This window comes from Peromyscus maniculatus, chromosome 2 (genome assembly GCF_049852395.1).
Source record: "Peromyscus maniculatus bairdii isolate BWxNUB_F1_BW_parent chromosome 2, HU_Pman_BW_mat_3.1, whole genome shotgun sequence".
NCBI classification, from domain to species: domain Eukaryota; kingdom Metazoa; phylum Chordata; class Mammalia; order Rodentia; family Cricetidae; genus Peromyscus; species Peromyscus maniculatus.
The window spans coordinates 68,200,039-68,227,521 of NC_134853.1; the positions used below are offsets into that span (position 1 = coordinate 68,200,039).

At 49.2% G+C, this 27,483-nt stretch overlaps 2 protein-coding genes across 7 annotated transcripts; both read left to right on the forward strand.

Moving 5' to 3' along the window:
• Positions 1 to 4,621: 4,621 nt before the first annotated feature.
• Positions 4,622 to 8,006, forward strand: LOC143271837 (uncharacterized). Of its 3 annotated transcripts, none has more exons than XR_013049077.1 (3): positions 4,622 to 5,249; positions 6,068 to 6,510; positions 6,801 to 8,006. XR_013049077.1 is itself a non-coding variant. In XM_076564103.1 (2 exons), exons 1-2 carry the CDS (start codon positions 5,092 to 5,094, stop codon positions 6,321 to 6,323), a joined length of 414 nt encoding a protein of 137 aa, XP_076420218.1. In that variant the 5' UTR covers positions 4,622 to 5,091; the 3' UTR covers positions 6,324 to 8,006. The 3 variants fall into 3 exon arrangements, 1 of the variants encoding a protein (XP_076420218.1); XR_013049078.1 differs by having other exon boundaries at positions 6,068 to 6,455; XM_076564103.1 differs by having other exon boundaries at positions 6,068 to 8,006.
• Positions 8,007 to 8,681: 675 nt separating this feature from the next.
• Clta (clathrin light chain A) lies at positions 8,682 to 27,453 on the forward strand. Of its 4 annotated transcripts, XM_016004626.3 has the most exons (7): positions 8,682 to 9,033; positions 14,420 to 14,457; positions 15,890 to 16,007; positions 20,373 to 20,484; positions 24,788 to 24,841; positions 26,010 to 26,045; positions 26,988 to 27,453. In XM_016004626.3, exons 1-7 carry the CDS (start codon positions 8,817 to 8,819, stop codon positions 27,157 to 27,159), a joined length of 747 nt encoding a protein of 248 aa, XP_015860112.2. In that variant the 5' UTR covers positions 8,682 to 8,816; the 3' UTR covers positions 27,160 to 27,453. The 4 variants fall into 4 exon arrangements, with proteins under 4 accessions (XP_015860112.2, XP_015860113.2, XP_006986087.2 ...); XM_016004627.3 differs by lacking the exon at positions 26,010 to 26,045 and having other exon boundaries at positions 8,683 to 9,033; XM_006986025.4 differs by lacking the exon at positions 24,788 to 24,841 and having other exon boundaries at positions 8,683 to 9,033.
• Positions 27,454 to 27,483: the final 30 nt, after the last annotated feature.

Below are 27,483 nucleotides of genomic sequence, written 5' to 3' on the forward strand. Positions count from 1 at the left end.
ACACAAATGGCATCTTTAATTTCTCTAAAATTAAATATTTGACATCCTTAGTCATCAGTGAAATGTAAAACAAAATTAGTCTAAGATTCCATCTAATGCTAGTAAGAATGGCAAAGGTCAACAAAACGAAAACCCATGCTGGTGAGGGTGTAGGGTAAAGGAACACTCATTCATTGATGGTGCAAGTGCAAACTTGTCCAGTCACTGTGGAAATCAGTGTGGTGGTGCCTGAGGAAACTGGAACTAGATCTACCTCAAGACCCAGCTGTGGTATTGTGTTCCCCCAAATATTGTGCATGGTGATAAACTTATCTGGGGTCAGAGACAGAACAGCTACAATATTAAACATAGAGGATAGGCAGTGGTAGCACACGCCTTTAATCCTAGCATTCCAGAGGCAGAAATCCATGTGTTCAAGGATACAGCCAAGCATGGTGACTCATCATACCTTTAATCCCAGAAAGCAAGCCTTTAATCCCAGGGAGTGGTGGTAGAAAGCGGAAAGGTATATAAGGCGTGAGGACCAGAAACTAGAAGCATTTGGCTGGTTAAGCATTTGGCCTGGTTAAGCATTTGGCTGGTTAAGCTTTCAGGCTTTGGAGCAGCACAGTTCAGCTGAGATTCATTCTGGATGAGGACTCAGAGGCTTCCAGTCTGAGGAAACAGATCAGCTGAGAAGTTGGCCAGGTGAGCTTAGCTGTGGCTTGTTCTGTCTCTGTGATATTCCATTTCACCCCAATAACTGGCCCCGGGCTTGATTTTATTAATAAGAACTTTTAAGATTCCTGCTCCACCCAGCTATGCCCTTCTTGGGCATATACACAAAGGACTCTGTACCCCTACAGTAGTACTACTGTACTAGTACAGAGAAACGTGCTCAGCCTTGTTCATTACTGCGCTATTCATAACGGACAGAAATTGGAAACAGCCTTGATGCCCATCAACAGATTAATGAAGCAGGAAAATGTGGTACATTTACACAACAGTATTCAGTTGTTAAAAAATGAAATCATGAAATTTTCATGCAAATGTATAGAACTAGAAAAAAATCATCCTGAGTGAGGTAACACAGATTCCAAAAGCCAAATATGGTATTGTGATAGTTTGAATGAGAATGGTCCCCATAGGCTCTATATTTACATGTTTAGTTCACAGTTGATGAACTGTTTGGGAATGACCCGAAAGTGCGGCCTTGTTGGAGGAAGTGTATAAGTGACTGGGGGTTGGCTTTGAGGTTTCAAAAGCCCATGCCAGGCCTAGTCTGTCTGTCTGACTCTCTCTCTCTCTCTCTCTCTTCTCTCTCTCTTCTCTCTCTCTCTCTCTCTCTCTCTCTCTCTCTCTCTCTCTCTCTCCTCTCTCCCTCTCATCTCTCTCTCCTCCTCTTCCTCTTCCTCCTCCTCTTCTTCCTCTCTCTCTCCCTCTCCTCCCTCTCTTCTCTCTCTCTCTCTCTCTCTCTCTCTCTCTCTCTCTCTCTCTCTCTCTTTCTCTCTCTCCCTCCCTCCCTCCCTCCCTCCCCCTCTCCTCTCCCTCCCTCTCTCTCCCTCTCTCCTTTTTCTCCTCTCTCTCACTGTCTGATGTCTGTGGATCAGGGTATAAAGCTCTCAGCTACTGCTCCAGTACCAGGCCTGTCTGATCCCTGCCATGATAATAATGGACTAACCTTCTGAAGCAAGCCCCCATTTAAATGCCTTGGTCATGGTGTCTCTTCACAGTAATATATCAGTAACTAAAACAGGTATGTATTCTTTTATATGTGGTGTTAGCTTTTAAGCCTTTGATAGGCATGTTACTATATGAATAACCACAGAGGTTAAGTATATAGTAAGGAACTAGAGGGGAGGGAAGAATCCCCAAGGAGGGGAAAACAGAGTATGTAGGGAGAAAAATGGAACAGAATTAAATGGGGGGGGGGATAAAGGGGGAAAATGGAGGAAATACAGGGAAGGACAGCTAACATTAAGGCCATTTGAGGGGGTTGTATGGAAACCTACTACAGGAGAAGCTTCTTAAAACAGTACTCATTGTGCTAGAAGGTACTCCACACCCTACCAGAGAAGAAAGGTAAACACCAACCCAGCTACAAACCCTTCAGGCCACAATGGTGACCTGCCTGCACCAGACATTGGCACAATAGCGCACAGATGGGCTTGGAGTAACCAACCACTAACTGATTGGATTTAGGGCCCACCCCATGAGGTGCAACCCGTGCTTGGCACTGTTTAGATGGCCAAGAACCGGAGACTGAATAGGCCCTGGATCTGGCTAGATAGGCCATGGACCTAGGGGAAAACCAAATACTATTGGTCAGCTAAAGTAACAGCAATAAAATGTGTCCTAAGACTATTCTGTTGTACCCATACATCATGTCTCACTCAGCCATCATCAGAGAGGCTTTTTCCTGCAATGGATGCTAACTAATACAGAGCCCCCTAGCTGGACAATGTGCAGAGAAAGAGAGACCTTAGAATACTCAGTCCTAATTGGAATGTCTCCATCAAATCCCTCCCCTCAGGGCTCAGGGAACTCTGAGGAAGAGGAGGTACAAAGATTCTAAGAGCTGGAGGAGATGGATGGTACCACGGCAAGTGTCTTCCCGACACAACAGGATTGATGCAAACAAACTCACAAAGTCTGTGGCGGTGTACAGAGGGTCTGCATAGATCCAACCAGATGGGGCCCAGCACTGAGATGGGAATAGGCATGAGCTTTCCTTACAAGCTGGATCTCCTGGAAGCAAGTTCTCAGTTTGCGGCTCTCTCCTGCAGTTTGTGTCAGGCTGACATGAAAGTAGCCAGCACACTTCTGCTTCTGCCTCCAGGTGCTCTCGTCACAGACGGGAATTAACTTTAATTTTTTTTGGGGGGTGGAGTGGTGAAACAGGGTTTCTCTGTGTAGCTTTGGCACCTTTCCTGGAACTCAGAGATCCGCCTGGCTCTGCCTCCCGAGTGCTGGGATTAAAGGTGTGCGCCACCACCGCCCAGCTAAGTTTTTGTTTTTACATTTATCTTGTGTGTACTGTTGTGAGTGTGCAGGTGCGCATATGTGATGATGCCGTGGCAGCCAGGTCGGGTCATCAGGCCTGGCAACCAACACCTTTACCGGCCGAGCCATCTTGCCAGCCTTCTTCTAAATTTCTCTCATTCCATACTTAAAATGGCTTTAGAAGGCTTGGGGATGTAGTTCAGTGGTAGAGGGCTTACCTAGCAAGGGTGAAGTCTTCTGTCCCCATTCGGTTAAAACAACAGAAAGACGTGTTTTATGTAGTTACTTTTTAAGAAAACAAAACATCCAAGATGTGTGTATTAAAACACACAGGGCTGGCGAGGGGGCACACTGGGGAAAGGCGCCTGCCACCAAGCCTTGAGCTCCATCCAAGGAACCCACATGGTAGAACGGCCTCCCAACAAGATGGCCTTTGATCTACACACATCTTAAGTAACTATAATAAAACACACACACACACATTGAAAGACCCCCGCTCCATTATGAGGATATGGGGCGTTGGGCCGATGTTATGCCCCCCCAATAACTTGGCCTTAGAAACGCCATTCTGCAGGAATCAGAAAAACAGGAGTTCACAGCCATAGCCAGCTACCCGGCCTTGACAGAGATAGCTATGGCCAGCCTTGAGAGAGATAACTGTGGTCAGCAGCCTTGGGAGTAAGACAGTTGATATTTTATGGCGGGCCCCTGGCCTTGAGGAATAAGCAGCTGGCCTGGACAAGGCCAAATCAGCCACACACATATGACCCCAAGTTCACCCTGGCCTTCTTTGAAACAACCAATAGGGACCCTGTAACTATGCTTCTCGCTTCTGTAACCGCGCCTCTGCCCCTGGGATCCCATAAAAAGTCCCCCTTGCCCTAGGAAAGGGCGCAAGTCCTCCAAGAGACTTCGCCCCAGGTACCTGGTCTAAATAAACCCTCTTGCTTTTGCATCTGATCTGTGGTTTCGGTGTGTTCCTTGGGTTTGGGGTCTCTCCCGGAGAAAGATCTCAGCCGGGGGTCTTTCATTTGGTGGCCCGTACGGGGATTGAGACCCCTCCCTGGGACCACCGACCCACCATCAGGAGGTAAGCCGGCCGGCCTTGATTTATGTCATCCCTGTCCAGTCTGAGGGTTGTCTGTTTGTCTGAGTGTTAAATGTTGTTTGTTTGTCTCCGCGCCTGCGTCTGATAATCTGTCTGTGTCAGTGGATCTGAAAGGGGGGACCGACGGGTCTGGACTTCGCCACTGAACCCTGGGAGACGTCCTAGGGGAATCTGGGAACCTGGAAGACGTTCCACGGTTCATCTGAAGTGCCCTCTGTGGCACGGTCTGAAGACCCCTCTGGGGGCACGGTTTTTCTGGTTTTGCTTTCGGTTTGGAACCGAAGCCGCGCAGCGAGTGTTAGTCTTATTTATATTGGTCTGTCGTTTTTTTTTTGTTTTCTGTTTAACCGTTCTCCTCTTAAAAACAGCCATAGGACAGACTGTCATCACCCCCTTGAGCCTCATGCTTAAACACTGGTCAGACGTAAAGAAAGACACGAGCCAACAACAAAGGAGTCGTAATCAAGAAAAAAAAAAAAAATAGATCACTCTTTGCGAGGCCAATTGGGTTAAAATGGATGTAGGATGGCCTCGTCAGGAAACCTTTAACCTCAGTCTTATTTCACAGGTGGAGGGAAAAGTTTTTGCTTCCAGTCCCCATGGCCACCCGGACCAGGTCCCATACATTGCCATGTGGAGACTCCTGACAACAGAACCTCCCCCATAGGTTAAGCCGTTTCTCTTCCCCTCAGCCCCCCGGCAGCAGCGCTCGCCGAATCCCGGGGCCGAGGAAGGCGGATCTTTCCCGCTCCCCGTTCCTCCCGACCCCTCCACCCGCGCGTCGTTTCCTCTCCCCGCGTCCCGCCGCTCCGGCGGCGGGCGCGGGGTGTGGCGGGGGCGCGCGGGCGGGGCCGGGGGTGGGGTCGGCGGGGGACCGCCCCCCGGCCGGCGACCGGCCGCCGCCGGGCGCACTTCCACCGTGGCGGTGCGCCGCGACCGGCTCCGGGACGGCTGGAAAGGCCCGGTTTGGGGAAGGTGGCTCGGGGGGGGCGGCGTCACCCATGGACGCCGAGTCACCCCGCCCCGAGTGTTACAACCCCCCCGACAGCGCCGGAGGGACCGGCGGCTCCTGCAGCGGCCCCCAAACAGCGGAGGATGAGTTCCTGCTTCCTCCCCAATTGCCGGTCGCCTACGAGGAAGGCGGGACAAAGCAGCGAAGGTAGGGAACACCTACATCTCTGGCCAGTTGCTCTTAGCGGGTCTCCAGGGGCTCTAACCCCCTACCGATTGGGCTCAGGTTACCAGAAAGAGACGCCGGCAGCGCGTTTTTAAAAAAAGGACTTAGAGAGACACGGAGGGAGAGGAAAAACAAACAAAAAAAGTCCTGGCCACTGTAAGGTCTCAGGGACAGGTCAGAGAGGGAGTTAGGAAGTTAGGACGGGAGATCAAAAAAGGACACTGCTTGACAAAGACCAGTGTGCTTACTGTAAACAGAGAGGACATTGGGCTCGTGACTGATCAAAAAAAGCCTCAAGGGTCTCGGAGACCTAAGCCAAGGGTCCTCAATCTGGAAGATTGGGGAGGTCAAGGCCAGGAGACCCCCTCCCCCCGACCTAGGATAACTCTCAAGATTGGGGGGGCAGCCAGTGACCTTCCTAGTGGACACCGGGGCTCAACATTCAGTCCTGACCCATACCGGAGGCTCTCTCAATGACCGCACAGCTTTGGTCCAGGGGGCCACAGGTAACAGGAGGTATCAAAGGACCACCGAGAAAAAAAAAAAAGGTTCAGCTGACATCTGGACAGGACCCAAAGGGAGCCCCCTACAAGTCCTAGCCCTTTAAACTGTTCGTGGACGAGAACTCAGGCTTTGCAAAAGAAATGTTGATACAGAGACTGGGGCCATGAAAGCCCGGTAGCTGCAGGATGGCCCGCCCCCCTGTCTACATGTGGTAGCCATTGCTGTTTTGCTCAAGGATGCAGGGAAACTGACTTTGGGACAGCCATTAACTGTGTTATCCTCCCATGCGGTAAAAGCTCTGGTCCAGCAGCCCCCAGACCGAGTGATGTTCAGACCAGTTGTCTCCCTCAACCCCGCAACCCTGCTGCCTGGCTCACGGATGGGAGCAGCTTCCTCCAAGAAGGAGAACGGAGGGCCGGAGCAGCCGTCACCACCGAATCGGAGATAGTTTGGACCTCACCACTGCTACCTGGAACATCGGCCCAAAAGGCAGAGCTGATCGCGCTGACCCAGGCCCTCCGGATGGCGGAAGCCCGGAGGACCAGGAACTAACAAAAGAAAATGGGGGCGAAATAAAGCCCCGAGCGACACGCTTACATCATAGATGGACAGAGGCCTTGCCTACCAAGAAAAAAAGACCGCTAACGTGGTAACCAAAAAACTCCTAGATGACATCTTTCCCAGGTATGGAATACCCCAGATATTGGGGTCAGACAATGGGCCCGCCTTCGTCTCCCAGGTAAGTCAGGAGGTGGCCAGGCTACGGGGGATCGATTGGAAACTTCATTGTACATACAGCCCCCAGAGCTCAGGATAGGTAGAACGTACAAATAAAACCATTAAGGAGACTTTAACCAAATTAACGCTTGCAACTGGCACTAGAGATTGGGTGCTCCTACTCCCCCTAGCCCTTTACCGAGCCCGGAACACTCCTGGGCCTCATGGCCTAACCCCGTTCGAGATCATGTATGGGGCTCCCCCACCAATTATAAATTTCCTTTACTCTGATATCTCCTCTTTTGCCACTAGCCCTCCAACTGATGCAAAAGACGGTATAAAAACCCCTGCCTGCCGAAAACAACTGAACCGCCCGGTGGTGCCTCACCCATTCAAGATTGGGGACTCTGTCTGGGTCCGACGCCCTCAATCTAGGAACCTAGAGCCGAGGTTGACGGGACAGCGGCTTGGGTCCACACGTCGCATGTAAAGGCTGCCAAGAAACCCGACGAAGCTGAGGGCACCGAGACATCTAGTTCAACGCTCTCCAAACCCACTAAAGATAAGACTCACCCGGGGGTCCCCTTGATCCCCCTAATAGTCCTCCTGACATAAGGAGGGACATCACCAGAGAGCCTGTTTCCCTGACGCTGGCCCTGTTACTGAAAAAAATTACCATAAACAAAATAGCTGCTGGGGTAGATACAGGGACTGCAGCCCTTATAGAGACCGGCCAATTCAGACAGCTCCAAGTAGCCATGCTCAACAAAAATGATTTAAAAGATAGTTCCAAAGGTCACCGTGGTTTATGACCCTTGTCTCCACCATTATGGGCCCCTAATCGTCCTCCTGCTCATTTTATTGTTTGGGTCATACATCCTCAACAGATTGGTGCAATTCATCAAGGATAAGGTTTCTGTTGCCCAGGCTTTGATCCTAACCAAACAATATCAGAGGCTCAGACAGTCAGAGATAGAGCTAACCCCTTATTCTCCATCCTAAAATGAAAGATTTCATTTGGTACAAAAGAAAATGGGGGAATGAAAGACCCCCGCTCCATTATGAGGATATGGGGCGTTGGGCCGATGTTATGCCCCCCCAATAACTTGGCCTTAGAAACGCCATTCTGCAGGAATCAGAAAAACAGGAGTTCACAGCCATAGCCAGCTACCCGGCCTTGACAGAGATAGCTATGGCCAGCCTTGAGAGAGATAACTGTGGTCAGCAGCCTTGGGAGTAAGACAGTTGATATTTTATGGCGGGCCCCTGGCCTTGAGGAATAAGCAGCTGGCCTGGACAAGGCCAAATCAGCCACACACATATGACCCCAAGTTCACCCTGGCCTTCTTTGAAACAACCAATAGGGACCCTGTAACTATGCTTCTCGCTTCTGTAACCGCGCCTCTGCCCCTGGGATCCCATAAAAAGTCCCCCTTGCCCTAGGAAAGGGCGCAAGTCCTCCAAGAGACTTCGCCCCAGGTACCTGGTCTAAATAAACCCTCTTGCTTTTGCATCTGATCTGTGGTTTCGGTGTGTTCCTTGGGTTTGGGGTCTCTCCCGGAGAAAGATCTCAGCCGGGGGTCTTTCAACATTTGTGGGAGGTTTTGTTGTTTCTTTTTTTTTTAATTTATTAATTTTTATTTTATGTGCATTGGTATTTTGCCTGAGTATGTCTGTGTGCGGGTGTGGGAACTCCTGGAACCGCAGTAACAGTTGTGAGCTGCCATGTGGGTGCTGGGGATTGAACCTAGGTGCCCTGGAGGAGCAGCCAGTGCTCTTAACCACTAAGGCATCTATCTCTCCAGCCCTTGTTTCTTTTTTAGGGGAGTAAAAGAGAAACATACTTCTCCCGACCTATGCACCCATACAATTTCCAATAATCGAGGAGGGAGGCACTACAGAATTCCTTTCCCTGCTCTCCAAGCGAGGACACTGAGGGCCAGGAAGACCAACGCCCGCCACCTCACCGTGGCCCCCCACGCCCTCAGAAGACCGTCCGGGTCGCTCCCGAAGTTCTTTCTGCCAGTCCCAGCTTTCGATCAGGTGGCACTTCCGCTCGCTCCGCCCTCCGCTCCCAGTCACGAGTTGTCTTCAGGGCTCCGCCCCCTCGCCCGCTGATTGGGCAGCTCTCGCCCTCTGATTGGCTGTTCCTTTTGAGGTTCGCCAACCCAACCGGATATCGAAACAGGGCTTCCGCTTCCACCTTCTCCCTCCTCTCGCTCGTCCTCCAGTAGCAGCCGCTAGCACAGTGTCCGCTGCGGGGCGCGGTGTCGGCGGGTCGGTCGGTTGGCGTCGGCTTCGGGGTCGCTGCGGTTGAGTTGGGCCGTCATGGCTGAGCTGGATCCATTCGGCGCTCCCGCCGGTGCTCCCGGGGGCCCCGCGCTGGGGAACGGGGTGGCGGGCGCCGGCGAGGAAGACCCGGCCGCGGCCTTCTTGGCGCAGCAGGAGAGTGAGATTGCGGGCATCGAGAACGACGAGGCCTTCGCCATCCTGGACGGCGGCGCCCCCGGGCCGCAGCCGCACGGCGAGCCGCCGGGGGGTCCGGGTGAGAGGGGGGCGGCGTTCGGGCGGGACGACTTGCGGGCACACTCGGGCCGGGGCGGGTCTGTGCGCTTCCGCGGGACCCGGGTTCCCGGCTGAAGCTGGAGATTACAGAGGAACACAAAGAGGAAGCGAGACCCCGTCTGGGTCATGCACAGACCTCCGCTGCTGCAAGGCTGCGGGCGTCGGAGTGCCTGAGTGCAGCTGGGCCCGCCCGGGCGGAGGGAGCGCAGATGCAGAGACTGTCAGGATCCGGGCCCGTTCAGTCCAACTTCACTAAGCACTGGGTGCGCTTGAAGCCTGGTCTCGGAAGCCACCGCATTGGCGCAGTTTGGCCGGACTTACAGACATGTCTGAGTCCACTCAGAAAGAACGGCTTAGTGGGGGGAAAGTAAGACTAATACAGTTTTTGAGACACACCTGCGAACAAAAATGGCAACGTAGTTGAGCAGTTAAGACATACAAAATGTTGGGTCGTGGGGAGGAAGAGAGGAAAATAGGGAGCTCAGAAAAGACAGTCTGGCCGTGGAGAAAGAAACTGGGCTAGAAGTATAGGTGTTACATTGCTGAGTGTGTGGAGGCTAGGACTCCTGGCGCTTTTCTTTGGAACGGCTCTGGAAGGAAGTATAGATTCAGGAAAAGCCTGGGTTAGTCCAGACCAACCAAAGAGGAAAGAAAGATGAATGTAAAGTGCAATGTGGGCCTTTCCGCAGCAGAACTCGAGCCAAAGTGCTCGGGTAGATTGACAGTTTGAGTGCTGTAATTTGTGTGATGCTCAGGATTGTGGTGTGGGAGCAAAGATGGAGTGGGAAAGACCCATTTGTTAGTGTAAGGAAGTAGGAAGCTCGCTAGAAAAATGACACAATGGCTTTTCATTAAAAAGGAAAAAAGCAGCTTGGCCTTGGGAGCACGCACTCAGGTGTTTAGGAGGGTGGTGCCAGAGGTTCATCACCAGCTTGAGTAACAGATCAAACCCTCACTCAAAAAATGCAATTTAAAGAGAAAATGGCCCTCCCTGAGCAAGTAGGAATATCTATCTACACTGGTACCAACAAACGGCATTGAGACGGTGAGTGTGACAGACTTAGACTTTGGTGCATCAGATGGTGCTTTTGGGTAATTGAGGCACAGAAATCTCCAATTATCCTAAGCAAGCAGAATATTTTGGGACAGAGGTGTTCCTAGTTTTCAGCCTCTGTGTTGTGTGTGTGTGTGTGTGTGTGTGTGTGTGTGTGTGTGTGTGTGTGTGCGCGCGCGCGCGCCTGTGTTTTTCCCTTAAAAACACAACCCAGGACACTGCTATCTCCTAGACAAGGCAGCCCCAGCAGGAACTTAGATGGGAACATGTGCTGTGCCCAGGGCTGCTGATTTTAAGTGGCAGGGGCTGTTTTCTTTGGGCGGTCTTTTGCATTTACCTGAGAACATTTAAAATTTGCTTTTTGTCCCTATAACTTCCTTTCCTCATTTAATAGGAAACTGAATTGTAGAGAGAGATGTGACTTGGTTAAAAGGCTGAGCCTCAAGTTTACCCTGTCTTAGACTGTACTTCACTCTGTTGCAGATGTTTTAGCGTGGTTTGCTTGGGAGGAAGAAAAGCTTTGTGGGTGTTTTGGGCAGGCAAGAGTTGGGAGGAGCAGGACCCCTAGTTAGAAGACTGATTCTCTGGACAGTTGTGTCCAGTGTCAACGCGTTTGGATCACTTAGCAGTCTCTGACCTATAGTAGACGTTGAACAAGTAAATGGGCAAAAAGAGCCCTGTAGAGAGCATGCAGCTTTTGGGGGTAGGCAGTTTGGGGAAAAAAAGGAAAGACTAGAGCCACACCATCGGGCCTTTTGTGCAGCAAAGGGAAGGAAAGGGGGGATTGCTGACTTAGTTCCTGGGAAAGACATTTTTATGAACTAAGCATTTAATGACTTAATGCCAGATCCTGACAGTGTGTTGAGGTTGGTAATAATGCAGTTTCAGCACTTCCTCTTGGGATTAGAGAACTTTCAGATGCAGTTGTGGTTGGGGCTTGGGGCTATCCTATGCTGCTGGAGTGTGAACTTAGGTAGGTTCTGTAATTACTGTCACTGCCCAGCCTGCTTTCTTTTCTAGCAAAGGTGCATGATGTATACTGCGTGATGTTTCAGGATTCTGTTAATATGTAAAGTGCTTACTGGTGTGTAGAAAGTGATCAGTGAAGTCTCATGGGAGAAGGAAGAAGAGTTACTAGGCTCATAGGCTTTGGATATACTGAATAAATTGAGAGAGTAGGCAGGAGCTCAGTGAGACCTGAACTTGCTCCCTCTGTGGGGAAAATTCCTGCAGGAGATGAGCACAGGTGAAACAGAAGGCTGGGTGGGCCAAGGTGTAAGTTTAGAAGGAGAGGCAGCTGGGGGAGGCGGCAGACGGTCAGGACGGAGGCGGCCCAAGGCCAGGTGCTGGAAAGTCCTGGTGGTGGGGCCTGGTGGTGGGGCCTGGCAGGAGAGGAATGCAGAGAGGACGAGGAACTCGAGTACTGCCTTCCTGACAAGTCCATTCTCGGAGGAGAGAGAGGAATTTTACTGGTAGAAGTGGAAGAGCAAAGAGAATGTTGTGTTTTTAATATTCAATATTTAAATATCCTGTACATTTACTGCATCTATACATATTTACTTACGCCTCTGGACCATGGAGTAACTGCCAGCTAAGCTGGAGTGTGGACATATTTCAGATGAGACCTGATTACTGTGCAAGTTAAGCAGTGTCCTAAGGTAGCAAGCCATTCACTGGCGCAACTAGGAGTCACCCTAGTTCTGCTTGACTTCATACACTGATGAACGTAAGTTCAAGGTGTTTTGCTCTATGGAAACTTCACTCTGGCCCTTGGTGTTTTCTTTTTCTTTTTTTGCAGGAGTGGTTGTTTGAGACAGGGTCTCTCTCTAGCCTAGGCTGTCCTGGAACTTGCTCCGTAGACAGGCTGGCTGAACTCAAATCTGCCTGCCTCTGTCTCCTAAGTCCTAAAATAAAAGGCATGTGCTGTTGTTCCTGGCTCAGCCCTTGTTTCTTTTGGGACTTGTTAAGATACCTGAGAAAGTTTTCTTCTGGATCATTGGAGTTGGCGTAGCTGTCCTAAATCGAGGGCCCTGCACATAATTTCTATTGTTTTGTAGCAGTAGATTGCCCTTTGACTTGGGCCATTTGATTCATGTAAGAATGTTAGATCAGAACTGGAGAGATGGCCCAGTGGTTAAGATCACTGGCTGCCCTTCCAAAGGCTCTGGATTCAGTTCCTAGCATCTACATGGTGGCTGTAACTCCAGTTCATGGGGATCGGATTCCGTCTTCTGGCCTTCTGGGCATTGCACACCTGGTCCACACACATACAGGCAAAACACCCATAGGCATAAAATAAGTCTTTAAAAGAGAATGTCAGAAAAATAATGTATCTAATAAAGAGCTCAAAGCATGTGCCAGAGGGTCAGGGTGAATCCTCAGACTTAAAGGACAGGACGTGCAAGTAGTTGATGAGGTATGGGGTGTGCATTGCTCTGGTTTTATGTATGGAGTAATGGCCCTGGGCTGGAGTCTGTTAACTGGACACTGTGTGAGCTGTAATATATAGCCATATTGAAGGACTGGCCAGGCTAGCCACTGGAAGTTCTAGGATTTAAAACTATCTCGTTCTTTCTTCTACCTTACACAAAAATAAATTCCGGGTGAATTCGAGAGACATGTTTAAAGTACCAGAGGAGGGCCAGAGGGATGCTTAGTGGGTGCAGGGCCTCTGCTGCCAAACCTGACGGCCTGCAGAAGACACTGTTGTGGGGTAGCCTGCAGCAGAGAAGCCCATGCAGAAATCACAGAGGGAGAGTTGGAAACATGTACATACAAATTAAGCTGTAATTCTGAGTAAAGCCATATTGGAAAACAAAGTGGGGTGTTGGTAGAGTGCTTGCCGAGTGTGCGTGAAGCCATGGGTTCAATTCCCACTAGCACATAAACTGAATCTGGTGGCTCATATCTGTATTTCCAGCACTTGGGAGGTGGAAGCAGAGTATTAGAAGTTTAAGGTCATTCTCAACAACATGTTTGAGGCTAGCCTGAGTTACAGTGAGAAAGCCTGTGTTAATTTTTTTTTTTTAAACTTAAAAAAGCTCCACAGAAACAAAATGGGGGCTTGGGCTTGGGCTCAGCTGGTAAGTGCTTCCTGCACGCGCGTGAGACCCTGAGTTCAGATCCCAAGTCCTCGTGGAAGACCTGGCTGCTGTGCTGCGTGCCTGTCATCCCAGAGGCGGGAGGAGCCAGGCAGACCAGCCAGCAGAGCCTGTCTCCAAAGAGAAGGCAGGAGAGCAATTGGAGAAGACAGCCCACAAGACCCTCTGACCTCCATGCATGCACACTTGCCTAGTACACATAGGAGCCTGGGGAGGGAGGTGGACAACATGGGGAAATATTTGGAATATAATAGGATCATTAATAAAGGAAATACAGAGACCAGAAGACAGTAAAGGAGGCAAATCTCAGTAGAGGAAGAAAAGTGAAGTGTCGGCTACGTTATTATATCACGGGGGATAAGGACCTTCCCGTACGCCATACCCTGGGTCCCAGCATTTGTGTCCCACAAAGAGTTTATCAGAGGGGTGGTTGACTGTGCCAGCCAAATACTTCTATCCACTGTTTTTTAGTTTCTTGTTGTATGGATGGGTTCAAACTCACTTGGGATTTGCCCAGGTTGGCCTCATAACCTTTGATCCTCCTGCCTCAGCCTCTGAGTACTGGTACTAAGGCTACAGGCATGTATCACTATGCACAATTCAACACACACACACACACACACACACACACACACACACACTCACACACACTCTCACTCACACTCTCACTCACACTCGTGCGTGTGTGTAGGTCAGAGGAAAGCTTGCAGGAATCTTGTTTTCTCCTACAATTTGGATCACAGGGATTGGACTCAGGGTGTCAGGCAGTTTTTAAAAAATACATGTGTATGAGTGTTTTGCCTGAGTATCTGTTCCTGTACCACGAGGGTGCCTGGTACCATGGACGCCAGAAGGAGGGTGTTGGACCCTTTGGAACTGGAGTTCCAGATGGTTGGAAGCTGCCATGTGGGTGCTGGGAACCAAACCCGGGTCCTTCAGTGGAGCAGCCAGTGCTCTGCCTCGCAGCCACACCTTCCTACTTCGTACCCTTCCCGACCAAACTGTCTTCCAGTCGATCCCAGGGCCTCACCGAGGCATGCATGCTAGGCACGCTGTCTGCCACTGAGCTATCCTGTATCCCTAGGATCACTTCTTCAAAGCTGTTAGTAACTCATAGTCTCTACAGCACACAGTACTGTATTCTGCTGTATAATCCTTTAGCCCTGCATTTAGTTGTCCTGATTGACAGGCTGAAACCTTATGTCTTGCAGATGCTGTTGATGGAGTGATGAACGGTGAATATTACCAGGTACAGAGTATTCTAACTATGTTAAACGATAGTAAAGTAGAGTGTAATTCATGTGATTTGAATTGACTGACCTAAAGAGACCCCACTGCTGGTACATTAGCTACCAAAGTGGAAAGTGGCATTGATAGGAAGAGCTTAAAAAAAGAAAAGAAATATTCTCACTATGTTGCCCAGGCTAGCCTGTAACTTGCTGTGTAGACCAGACTGGCCTTGGCCAGGCTGCTTCTGCTCCTGAGTGCTGGGATTAAAATCTGAGCCACCACACTTGGCTTTCATTTTGCTTTTCTAGGACAAGGTCATATTGTGTAGCCCATGTTGGCCTTGAACTCATGGCATTCCTCTTGCCTCAGTTTCCCAACTGAGTATTGGGATTACAGTATTTCGATTACAGGCGTAAAGCCACTGTGTTCAACTGAGAGCACTGTTTTAAAGTTTATCGAGTTTCGGTGTCTTTTTTTTTTTCCTTCAAGAACTGATCCTGGGGTTGGGGACTTAGCTCAGTGGTAGGCAAGGCCCTGGGTTTGGTCCTCACCTGGTGGGGGGACGGACGGACTGATCCTTCGTGGTGGTGGTGACTATGATGACCAGTTTACACCTTGCCATGAACCATGTCAAACACTAGAAGTCACTAGTGCTTTATTGTTTTTGTCTTTGTCTGAGACAAACAGAACCAGTGTGTGGCCCTGGCTGTCCTGTTATTCACTAGGTAGACCAGGCTAGGCCACCTCACTTCCCAAAACTGTGAGTGCTTATTCAGCACCAAGACTGGCAGACACTAGAACTTTAATTCTCTTGTTGTCTTAGAGTCTGATAAGGTTAAGCTGGCTGCATAGTGTAATTCTCAGATCAGTTGGCAGCTATGAGATTTAGTCAGCTTTTTAGTGGCTCTCAGTCTTACCACACAGAGAAGTGTTCTTGTGCCCTCTGACTCACAGTTACCGCCTTCTATTCCTTCCCTGCGTTGACTGTAGTTGTTCATTTTCTTTTGGATTCTTTCTTAGAATTTACTGCTGGGTTAGATGGTATTGAATGACTTTCCTACATGATAAAATAGCATTCGAAGTCTTTGGCTCTAGACTTGGCCTTGCTGTGTACTTTTTTGGAGATAACACATAATCTCTCTGTCAAGTGAATGAACAAGCTGATAAGAGTTTCCTAATATGTCCCTTACTCACACAGCCTCAGCGTTCCTGTCACCCACTCGGGTCCCACTTACTAACAGATACAACCACTCTGCCTCCCTCGTGAGGGTGCAAGGATTCATCACAGTAATGCTCAGCTCTGGTGGCTTGTAAGGGTCTCCTGTCGCTTTGAGCAACCTTTAACGTCTTAGGACGGCTAGCTGTGCTGTGCGGCTCGAGGTTCTAATTTTTATGAAGACCCTTCAGGAAGGCATTTGGGTACTGATGAGTATATTATTGTTTTGTGTTAGGAGAGTAATGGTCCAACAGACAGTTATGCAGCTATTTCAGAAGTGGATCGATTGCAATCAGAGCCTGAAAGTATCCGTAAGTGGAGAGAAGAGCAGACGGAGCGCTTGGAAGCCCTTGGTAAGGAATCCTGTTCTCCTTTGGGTGTCTGTTTCCAGTGCAGTGGTTGACCTGGGCTCTACTTTTATCCCTTTTAAGCTTAGATTAGCCATAATGTCCTTGTCTGGTCTTTGGGGAGTTGTATTTATTTGTCAGCCTAAGGTCACAAGGCCACTGACAAAGCTGTGCTTCATCATAGGCTGTTACATGAGAACACAGGAGGAAGCCAGCTTCCCCAGGAAAAGCCCCGGACTTGAAGTGAAAGGCTAAGTTAGGATTCGATCTTCCTGTGTGGACACTGGTTCAGCTCCTCATTCTGTTAGCATCTGAAGGGAAACAGTGTTACTTCAGGCTGAGTGCTGTTTACAGGCTTTATGGAGACCTGAGGTGTTGTCCTGTGCGTGACATTCACAGTTCATTCATCATTGAAAGATAATCAAAAGTTAGGAAATGTGTTAGTAACTTGCCGTGGCTGTGATGACACACTGTAAAATCAGTGCAAAAGAAGAAGGTTTAATTTGGCTCACAGTTCAGAAACAGGCCACTGGCTCGCCTACTGTCAGGTCTGGTAAGACAGAAACGCCATGACAGGGCCGACAGAGGAAATCTTTTCCTCATGGCAGCTAGGAAGCAGCCCGGGAGGCCAAGGACAACAGAGACCTTTAAAGACTGCACAGCCACACCTCAGGCCTTTGCTCTCTTTCACTGTCACCACCCCCTCCCAGTGGTCCCTTCAGTTGTGAATCCGTCACGGATTGATCCAGTCGCTGGGTTAGGTCTCTTGTGGTCCACTTTCCAACAAATAGCGTCATGAGACTTTTTTTTTTTTTTTTTAAGGTTCGCAGTTGAATTTATGTGTATGAGTGTTTTGGCTGCATGTGTGTCTGTGTGCCACCTGTGTGTCTGGTGCTCGATGTGTAGACGAGGCTAGCCTGGAACTCAGAGATCTTGCTTGCCTCTGCCTGCTGAATGCTGAGATTAAAGGCCTGCACCATCACGCTCAGCTCTTAGATGAATTTCATTGTAGTTATATTGTGTATCTGTGTGTGTGTGTGTGTGTGTACTTCATTTATTTTTAGATTTGTTTATTGTATTTTGTGTGCATAATGGTTTGCTTACATGTGTGTATATGTACCATATGTGTGTCTGATGCCTTCAGAGGTCAGAAGAGGGTGTGAGATCCCTTGGAATTGGGATGGATGAGTGTGAGCCACCACATGGGTGCTATGAACCTAACATGGGTCTGCTATAAGATCAGGTGCTCTTAACTACTGAGACATCTCTCCAGTCCTGTGTATATGCTTTTTTTTTTTTTTGTGGGTGGTGGGGTGGGGGTGGTTTGAGACAGGGTTTCTCTGTGTAGCCTTGGCTGTCCTGAAACTCACTCTGTAGACCAGGCTGACCTTGAACTCACAGAGATCTGCCTGTCTCTGCCTCCTGAGTGCTGGGATTAAAGGCGTGTGCCACCATGCCCAATCCTAACAAAAATAAATTTTTTTTATTCATTTTACATACCATACCAACCACAGATCCCCCTCTTATCCTTCCTCCCGCTCCCCCTCCCCCCACCTAGCCCCACACCATCCCTCATCCCTTCCTCCAAAAGTGTAAGTCCTCCCATGGAGGGGACAGCAAAGCCTGGTACATTCAGTTGAGGCAGGACCCAGCCCTCCCCCTTGCCTCAAGGGTGAGCAACCATAGCCAATGGGATCCAGAAAGCCAGCTCGTGCACCAGGGATAGGTCCTGATCACATGGCCAGCTACACAACTGTCTCTTTGTGCAGAGGGTCTAGTCTGGTCCCATACAGGTTCCACCTTTTGAGCTTGGTTCAGATGTTTCTGTAGGTTTCCCCATCATGATCTTGATGCCCCTTGTTCATAGAATCCGTCTTCCATCTCTTTGACTGGACTCCTGGAGCTCTGGTGCTTGGCTGTGGATCTCTGTATCTGCTTCCATCATTTACTTGATGAAGGCTCTATGATGACATTTAGGGTATTCACCAGTCTGATTACCAGGGTAGGCCAGCTCAGGCACCCTCACCACTATTGCTAGTAGTCTAAGCTGGGGTCATCCTTGTGGATTCCTGGGAATTTGCCTAGCACCAGGTTTATCTCCCTATTCCCAGGATGTCTTCCTCTATCAAGGTATCTCTTTCACTGCTCTCCCACATGAAAATAATTTTAATGATCATTAGAATACATAGAAAGGTTATACTCTAATCCAAGAGCACTTAATTTTTTTTAAATTTTCCGTGTGTGTGTGTGTGTGTGTGTGTGTGTGTGTGTGTGTGTGTGTGTGTGTGGTGAGTGCACACACTTGCTGTGATGTGCACATGGAGGTCACAGGATAGCTTCAAGGAGTTGGCTCTTCCCCCGTGAGGATCCAGAGATTGAACTTGGGTCAATCTTGCACAGCGAGTGCCTTTACCCACTGAGCCACCTTGCCAGCCCAGAAAGGGCTTTTGGGGAGTAATTCAACTTTGCATCTAGGTTTGGTAGTAGTTTTTCAGTTCCTTGAAGCTCACGTGGCTTCATCAACTTCCAGAATCTGATAGCAGTATAGTTCATCTTCTGTTCTGTGTGCCGTGGACAGACCATCAGAAGATTTATATATGTGTGTCTTTAGTGGAAGCTCCAACTAAATGAGTCTTCTGCAAATGCTAGGCCATCTTCTGAGGAGTTAACAGCCAAATGAAGACCTGATCATTGAAACTTGGGGATGACTCCTGTCACTAGGCTGTTACAGCCAGATGCAGCCTTGTGCTGATTGTTAGTGCGTTTCTTACAAGGGTCATGAAAATGCCAGGGAATGCTTTCTTTCTCTTCAGATCTTTACTTGGTGCCTCCCTGCTTTCTACTCTCCTTCTCCAAGATACTGACTACAGCTTGGGCTCTTGCTCTGGACTTTGAGAGCTCTCTGGATTACGGTAGCCTTGATGGTCACATCATGTGATTATTTCCAGGCTTGCATAATGGAGTAAGTCAAGTGCGAGCTTGAGAGCAGACTAAGTCTTTGCTCTACCCTCACCCCCTCCCGCTGTGGCAAGTGCACGCAGCTTTCCGAGGTGATTTTTTTTTTTTTTTGGTTTATTTTGTTTTTGTTTTCCCCTCACTGCTGAAAATGGACCTAGAATTTATGTTCTTGGAAGTATTGTACAGATTGAGATGCATGTACAACCTGCTGGAGAGGATGTCCCTAAGAATGTGTGTGACTGTTAGAGTGAGTTCAAGTGCCGAGTCCACCACTGGCTGTGATAATACTTCTCTCTCACCTTGTGACAGATGATCGTCAACTAAACATTTTAGGAAAACCACATTTAATCTTAGGAAATTTCACATTGGAACTGGAAGGGTGGCTCAGTGGTTAAGAGCACTTGTTTTCAGTTCCCAGCACCTACATGGTAGCTCATAATTGCCTGTAACTCCATCTCCACAGGTTCTCATGCCTTCTGGCCTCTGGGTACCTGCATTCTCGAACGCACACACATACACACATGAACAAAACTAAGAAACTTCGAGAAAAGGAATTTCCTGTTTGAGAATCCAGGCTAGAAAACCTGCACGTGTGATTCTTCTCACTGTAGTGTCTTGAAGCTTTTGGGTAATTAATTGTTAATAGTGACCCTGTGTGTCGTTCCCCCCCCCCCCTCCCCCGACACACACACACACTTCCTCCATTCCTGCTTTCTTTCACAGCTGGCTCTGTTACAAACTAACCGGCTCTGAGCTGGAGGAGGTATTCTGTGGTTCTGTATCCTAGCATTCTCTGATTCTCGAGTCATTTCTACCTCTGCTGGTTTTCCTGTTAGTTTCCTGCCTCATGCAAATGTTTATAGTTAGGAGAGTAATTTGTGTTTTATAAAAACATGACTGGTTACTGTGGGTTTGTGAGGAGAGCAGAAGATACTGTTCAGTTGGGAGAGTGTTTGCCCAGCGTGCAGAGTCCTGAGGCTAGTCCCCAGCACAGCACAGAATCGGGCACAGTGGGACGTGACTATAGTCTGGACATTCCACCGGGAGGTGGAATCAGGAGAACCAGAAGTTCAGGGCCCCCCTGGGCTATAGGAAATGCTGGCTTAAAAAAGAAAAACATTGTATGTATGCCTGTGCTGGTGCACGTGTGAAGTACTTGTGGAGGCCAGAAGAGGGTGTGGGATCTCCTGGAACTGGAATTACAGGTGGTTGTGAGCCGCCGTGTGATATGGGTGCTGGAAGTGGAACCTGGTCCCCTGGAAGAGCAGAACAGAGCCATATCTGTCATTTCCCCAGCACAGACGTACACATACATTCCCATCCTTAGGTAAATTCAGTAAGACCAAAACATTACATGTTGAAATGAACTTGTGTTTCTTTCCCTCAGTTGTATTCTTTTCTCTCCCTTAAAAGATGCCAATTCTCGAAAGCAAGAAGCAGAGTGGAAAGAGAAAGCAATAAAGGAGCTGGAAGAATGGTATGCGAGACAGGATGAGCAGCTACAGAAAACAAAAGCAAACAACAGGTCAGTCCACTGGCTTCTCGGAGACGGAGTCCAGTCCATTTGCCAGCACACAGTCTAGGTTCTTGGCTCTGCCTGCCTTCATATGAAAGGCTTTTGCCGATTTGGAAGAAACTGCTAGAAACAGAGGCTGCAAGTCTCCTGGGTCTTATGAGCATAATTCAGCCTGGACTGAGTGTGGCTTTTAAACTGGGCATAGTTTCATCAGCTATAATGGTGGGATCCGGGGAAGTAGCGCTGCAGAGCTCTGAGATGAAAGGTCAGCTGCAGAGTCTTATTACTTTGGAGACAATTACAGACTAACTTCTGCCGCCTTCCCTAAATGTAGCCCTGCCCTCCTAAAGAGGCTTCATGAGGGTCCTCAGCATGGGCATGCTCTGTAATTAGGTACTTCAGGATGTTCCAACATGGACTACAGAATTAAGGGTTCCCTGGCTACTAACTGTGTTTAAGGACTTGAGTTGGTTTCCTAAAAATGGTGTTTTCAGAAGACAGTTTTCACTTCCTGAAAGTTAATAGTGTAGGGAGAAAACACTCATTTTCCTATTATCACCCAGCAGTAGCTGTGGTATGTACTCATTTCTTAGGAGCCCTTCCCTGGAATATCTTCCTTCTTGGAGGTAGCCTAGGGAGATACTTGTCGGATAGCTCCCTGCACGCAAGGCAGACTAGCTTACTTTCTGCTGGGTTCAGAGCCAGCCACCTTTAACTGGATGGGAGGCATGTCACTCATTTTACTGTTTAAAAAAACAGAAACAAAACCCAAGGCAGACTAGGCTAGGGCCTGAAGTCGGTTTGTGTGGGTTGGGTCTGGTGCTGCTTTTTGGACAGCTCTTAGATGGAAATCTGTCAGGAAAATGTAGCTAACCCATCACCAGCCATCTGATGCCGCTGTGAGCAGCTGTGGCAGGCAGGATAGATGGGCTCTTTCATGGCAGTCCTTGAAAACCCTTTGAGGCCAGGCCCAGGCCCCTAACCTGGTCATTTCTCTGAGGGCTACACTCTAGAACAGTGTCTTCAGGTTCTAGGTGAAGTTCTGGGTCAGGAAGGGTGGAAACTACCGTCTGGTCAGGTTTAGTGCCAGGGCGAGAGCTGCCACCCAGCTGCTCTGCGCTTCTGCTGTGCTGGGGGAAGTGCCCACAGTGCCAGACTTCGCTGTTCTCTGCCTCCTCGAGATGACTCCGCTCTAGGTTCGGGTCCCGGTCTGCAGTAGAGAAGGCTGCTGTGCTGTGGTGACATTCGCTGGGAAGCTGCCTCAGCAGCTGATCTGCTCTGAAGTGCTTGGACCCAGTGCACTGACTCTTCCTGCACCAGGTCCTCACACTTCAGCACCTGACAAATAGATTTTCAGACTTAATGATGAATATATGGGGGACAGAAGTCTTGGCCTACTCCCTTTATCTAAAGGAATACTCCATGTCTGTTGTCGGTACTTAACCTGAGCTTGTAGGCAGACTGTAGTACTTTACTTTTCTTGGAATTGTAGACTATTGAATTGCCTGATCCTCTCAAGTTCCAGAGAAAAGAGTTCTCATGAAGTGGTAACATAACGCTGTTACAAACCAGCTCACATGCCTTGTAAAACCTGCTCACAGGCTTGTATAAAGCGGGAGGTACGCTCGCCAGCCATCCCCACAGTCCTAGGACAAAAGATTGGTTTTTCCTTCTTTAGTCCAGTAGTTTTGTTTTGTTTTGATTTTTTTTTTATTGAGATGGTCTCTTTATGTAGTCTGGGCTGTCCTAGAGCTCATATGGTGAGCTCCATCTGGTGGCTGGCCTCCAACTCACAGAGATCCGCCTGCTTCTGCCTCTGGAGTGCCGGGATTGCCACCACCAGGCTTCTAGTGATTCTTCAGAGGGTCAGAGGATGGTGGTTAGGCGTTGCAGATCATTTGAAGGGCTAGGAATGGAGCTCAGTGCTAGAGAGAGCACTGGCTAACATATGCAAGGCCCCGTGTTCAGACCTGAGCACCACAGAGTGAAGGAGGGGCGGAGATCAGGCCGTTTATGGTGCCACACTAGCACAATCCCACACTCGGAAGGCTGAGACAGAAATGAATGTTTGAGGCTAGCCTGGGATACACAGACCTTGTCTCAAAAAAAAAAAAACACACCTCACCAAGACATTGGAAGCAAGTCCAGGCCCGGTCCTGCAGAGTGGGGGCATGGAAGAAGTCAGCAGACAGGAGGGGTCTTTGTTCCCATGTCCATGGTACTGTGTGGTCAAGGCCAAACTGCACGTCCCTTTATCCCGAATCACTCAGTAGAGTCAGAACAGTGATAGTCTCCTGCAGGTCATTCGCGGAGGACAACCCTACAACTCCCTTCCTAGGCAAGAAGGGAAGCATCCTCAGGTTAGAGGTCTCTTACTTTGGGCTTTCCAGTTCTACTACAGCCTGAAAACATTTGAGGAACCTAATTATTTTTAGCATTGGTAGCCTTCTTTTTCCCATGTCCACTGGAGCTATTTATAGAATGAAGTTCTGAATTGTTATTTGAGGCCCATGGAGCTTGTCCTGTGGTCAGGCATTCCTCTCCCCTTTCCCAGGCTTCCCTGAGCTCTCTGACAGTCGCTGAGTCCAGGGCCGCCTTAAACTGGGAGGAGAACAAACCGGTGGGGTGCCCGTGTTTGCTCTGTAGAGTTGTTTGTCCGCCAGAGGCCCTGCCTGTCATTGACCAGCCCTTTAGTTTGGGGCTAGACATCGAAGCCTGTGTTGTGAAGTGATGCCTTGGAGCATTAAAGCTTTCTTCTCCTCCAGTTGGAGCGAGGCAGTGTTGAGATGGATTAGGCTAAGCCCTTCTGTAAACTAAAAGGATTAGTGTACAGGCTGCCTGCCCTGTGCCTCTCTTACTCACAGCAGCCGGATCCCCGCTGAGTCACTGAGTCACAGCCAGGCTGCTCCTTTTGCTTTCTTTAAATTTCCACAAATGCCTTCTGTGTAGAGAAGTAGGGAAGAGTAAAAGGGTATGTGTGCATTTTAAAAGTAAACTGAAACTCCACTGAAGGTGTAGGTTAGTCAGTAGTGATCGCTTAGGATCTGTGAGGCCCTGAGCTTGATCCACAGTGGATGTGATGGAGCATACTCATAATCCCAGCATTCCTAGGATTGGAGATGTGGAGGCAGGAGGATGAGAATTTCAAGGTCATCTTCATCTACTTACTAAGTTTAAGTCCAACCTGGGCTACCTGAAACCCTGGATCAAAATGAAGTAACTAAAAATGTAAGTTACTCGACTTTACCTTCAGATAAATGTGTGCTTAAGTTAATGAGTGAGCATTAACTTAAAAATGACCCAGCCAGTTACTGCTGCCTCACTCTTGGGAAGCCAAGGCAGGGGGATTGCAAGTGAGTTCTTGGCTAGCCAGGGCTACAGTGTGAGGCCCTGTCTCAAAACCAGGCATTTCCAGTGTTTCGTCCTAAAACAAGCTGGCAAAGGCCGAGACTTGTGTTACTTGCAGTATGCCTTCTGGACACCTTGTCTCCCCGGTTAGTCCAGATTCTGTCATTTGATGCACTTCCACCTGGGCATACGTATTAAGACTTGGTGAAGTTCGGGGGTTTTAAGCTACACTTTGTCAGAGCCAGCCGAGACTGACATAGGTGTTTAGAAACTGTCCTGGTTTCCTGAGGAACAGAAGCCTGGGGCCCGAGTCCACACTAGCTTCCACCTCACTAGAGCAGCCGCTTTGATCTCTAAGACTGACGGTTTGCAACAGCCACAGGCAGCTTATTCCACCAAGCCAGTGTTGGGGAGCAGCGACTGGGACCAAGATTGGGGATTACATCTTGGGGACTGTGCTCATCTGTTGCTTGGCAGTATTCATACCCAATGGCACTTACTGAGGCTGGCAGAAAGGCAGCTTGCCATCCTGAGCTTGGAAACGACTTTAATTTATAGTAAGTAAAATATATGTACTGTAAGCTACACTGTTACTGCTGTAGCTGACCAGGTCTTCATCTCTGAGCCACAGTCACCTTACCCTTGGAGTAGGGCAGGAACACTGGCGGAATAGGTGGTAATGGTCGAGGTGTGTGCCATCACACGGAACCCATAATTTGCTGGTAAGGCCCAAAACTGAAGCTGGAGCGCTCTCTTGTGGAGAGCCCATGAAGGCCAGCTTCCAAGATGCCTCTGCACTGGAGTGTCCACCGCTGGAAGCCTCCCTGGGGTTAGAATGGAGCCTTGGGAGCAGCAACCCAGGGCGCTGTCACACCTCTATTGTGGATTTGAGATGTTTCTGCTTCTCAATGTTCTCTCTTTTTTCCTGCCTGCTTGCCTGCCTTTTGGACTTCTTGCTGTCTAGGGTGGCAGATGAAGCTTTCTACAAACAACCCTTCGCTGACGTGATTGGTTATGTGTATGTTGCAAAACTAATTCATTTTCTTGTTTTGATTCTTTTTGTTTAGAGTTAATGCTCCTTTTTGTCACAAGTTGCTTTGCTTTTTAAAATATTTCACATTGGCTCTGTGGGGCTGCTTGACAGTTGATAAGCTAGATATGACCACTGCTAATCTTGTAGAGTTATCACTCCACACATTCCCTGGTGACCATTTCCATACTTGGGATCCTGGAGGAAGCAAGCTTTCCAAACATGGTCCTTCGTGATCTGTCTGGGAAGGGTCTGGGGCTTGGATGGCTCTGACCTCTGTGGTTGCCGCCACTGGTTCTGCTCCAGGCCCTGTTGCCTGCCTGTCTGCCTAAGATGGGAAGGCGGGTCTCCTACATGGAGAGGTGATGACCCAAGATGTTAGGAGCCATGGACAGCAGCTCCGTATTGGGGAGTCTGGGACAGAGGGGGGTGCTCTGCCTTGTCAGTTCTTGATCCTTAAAGAATGTGAGGTGAGGGTTGCTCACTCAGACAAAGTGGGTATCGGTCACTGTTTTTCTCTGGCCTTAGATAGCAGAAATTGCTCATTTAGTGGTTAGCTTCTGGTACCCCGTCTCCTACCCTAGCACAGATGCCCCTGCTGTGAGGTCAAGATAGTCAAAAGTGTCCAATAAGAACTTCTTCATTTCCCCCCCCAGAAAACTATCTTTCCTGGAAAAGCTTTTTTTTTTGTTTGTTTGTTTTTAATAGGGATCCTTATTAATGAAAACAGTATTGCTGAGGACTTGGAAATAGTCCTCACTGATTTCCTTTTTACACAGAATTAGGGATAAAAACAGCAACCACTTGTGAAGGTGGGTGGTGGCCGGAGAGCCTCGTAAGGCCCCTGACCCTGAGATGGCCACCTCATTAGAAGACAGAACGGGATGAGTTGGCAGTGAGACTTGTGAAATGCTGGACTTACAGGTGGTGTTTGATTCGACTTTTACACTCTGTGGAGTAGAAATGGAGACTGGAAAGGTTGAGTCTGGGTTTGCTGGGCAGCAGGGTGGCCCAGCAAAGCCAGCTGCACGTCCCAGGCGTAGGAAAAGCGGCAAGGGCATGTCTAGCTTACTGACCATCTGCATTGAGCTCATTCTCATTTTCTGTATCTGACTTAAAGTTTCTCCTTGTTTCTTTTCTTCTCTTCACCTTTAAGCACAAACATAAACCATCCTTGCTACAGCCTAGAACAGTTAAGTAAACCTTCCTCCCCGCCCTAACTGTGTGTGCCATGAAGTCGCAGTGTTGTCGTGGCTCTGGGCTTCAGCAGTGTTCCCACGGTCATCCCTGGGATGGTCCACCCCGTCCCCACAGACCAGTCATCTCCATCGCTTTTGCTTTGCCCGTGATGCTTGTTGGAGTAGATGACATACATGTGTCTTCCCACTTCTACCACTGTCCTTTGGGCGTGTGCTCCTGCCCGGCAGGCCCCACTGTGGGTGGGCTGACGGCGATGTGAAAGAATGCTGGAGTGGTAGCCTGCCAAAAAGCAGCCCCTGTTGGCTCTCCTGCCAGGGTACTCCCTGAGTGGCACCAGGCACCCGGCTGGAGAGAAAATGGCAGGCTTTTGGCTGAACTGGTGAACGTCCTAACAAACCCCTTCCAGAATGGCTTTAGTCTCTAGTGCCTGCTAGCATGGGAGCTTGGTCTGGAATGCCTTTTGCTCTGCCCTGTTTCTCTCCAGCCTTAGCAGTAAGTTTCAGGCTCTTGGGCGATAACCCGAGGGCTTTTCGAAGTCTCCCTTTCCTTGAACCTCAGTGGAGCGCAGCACAAGCTACTCTGCAGGCCCCCGGCGGCCTGCCGCTGTGCTCTGTGCAGGAAAGCCGTGCGTAGGTGGCCAAGGACGGGCTTGCTCGGGCTCTGATGAGGCAAAGACAGCCATAGGGACGGACTGAGCCCTGAACCAAACACCTGTATTCCACCATTTCATACAGCAGCCTGGCTACCTGTACCAAGGAAAGCTAGCCACGTGTCTGTCTGCCCCTGCTTCTGACCTGAGCCAGGGGCTCATACACTCATGCCCCTGAGTCAACAGAGACAATCACTTACTTTGTAGTGAGTTGTAGCAAGGCAGCCACCAGATTGCTCAAAGGTTTTTTTACGTTAAACCAACATACTTTGTTATTGCTTCCAGGGCAGCAGAAGAAGCCTTTGTAAACGACATCGATGAGTCATCCCCAGGCACTGAATGGGAGCGGGTGGCCCGCCTGTGTGACTTTAACCCCAAGTCCAGCAAACAGGCCAAAGATGTCTCTCGCATGCGCTCAGTCCTCATCTCCCTGAAGCAGGCCCCCCTGGTGCATTGAAGAGCTACCCTGTGGAAACACTACGTCTGCAATATCTTAATCCTACTCAGTGAGGCTGTTCACGTAATTGGATTAATTATGTTGAGTTCTTTTGGACCAAACCTTTGTCTTTAGAGTTGATCATTGTTTGTGATTGCATGTTTCCTTCAACTGTGTTCTCCCTGGCATTCAGAGAAGGGAGGGGAGGAGGAGGAGGAGGGGAGGCGGAGGAGGAGGGGAGGGATGCTCCCGACAGTAGCCTCAACCCATGCTTTTGTGCATTATTCTGAGAATAAATTTCTGTTTCAAACATTATACATGAAGCATCTTTATTGATCTTGAAAT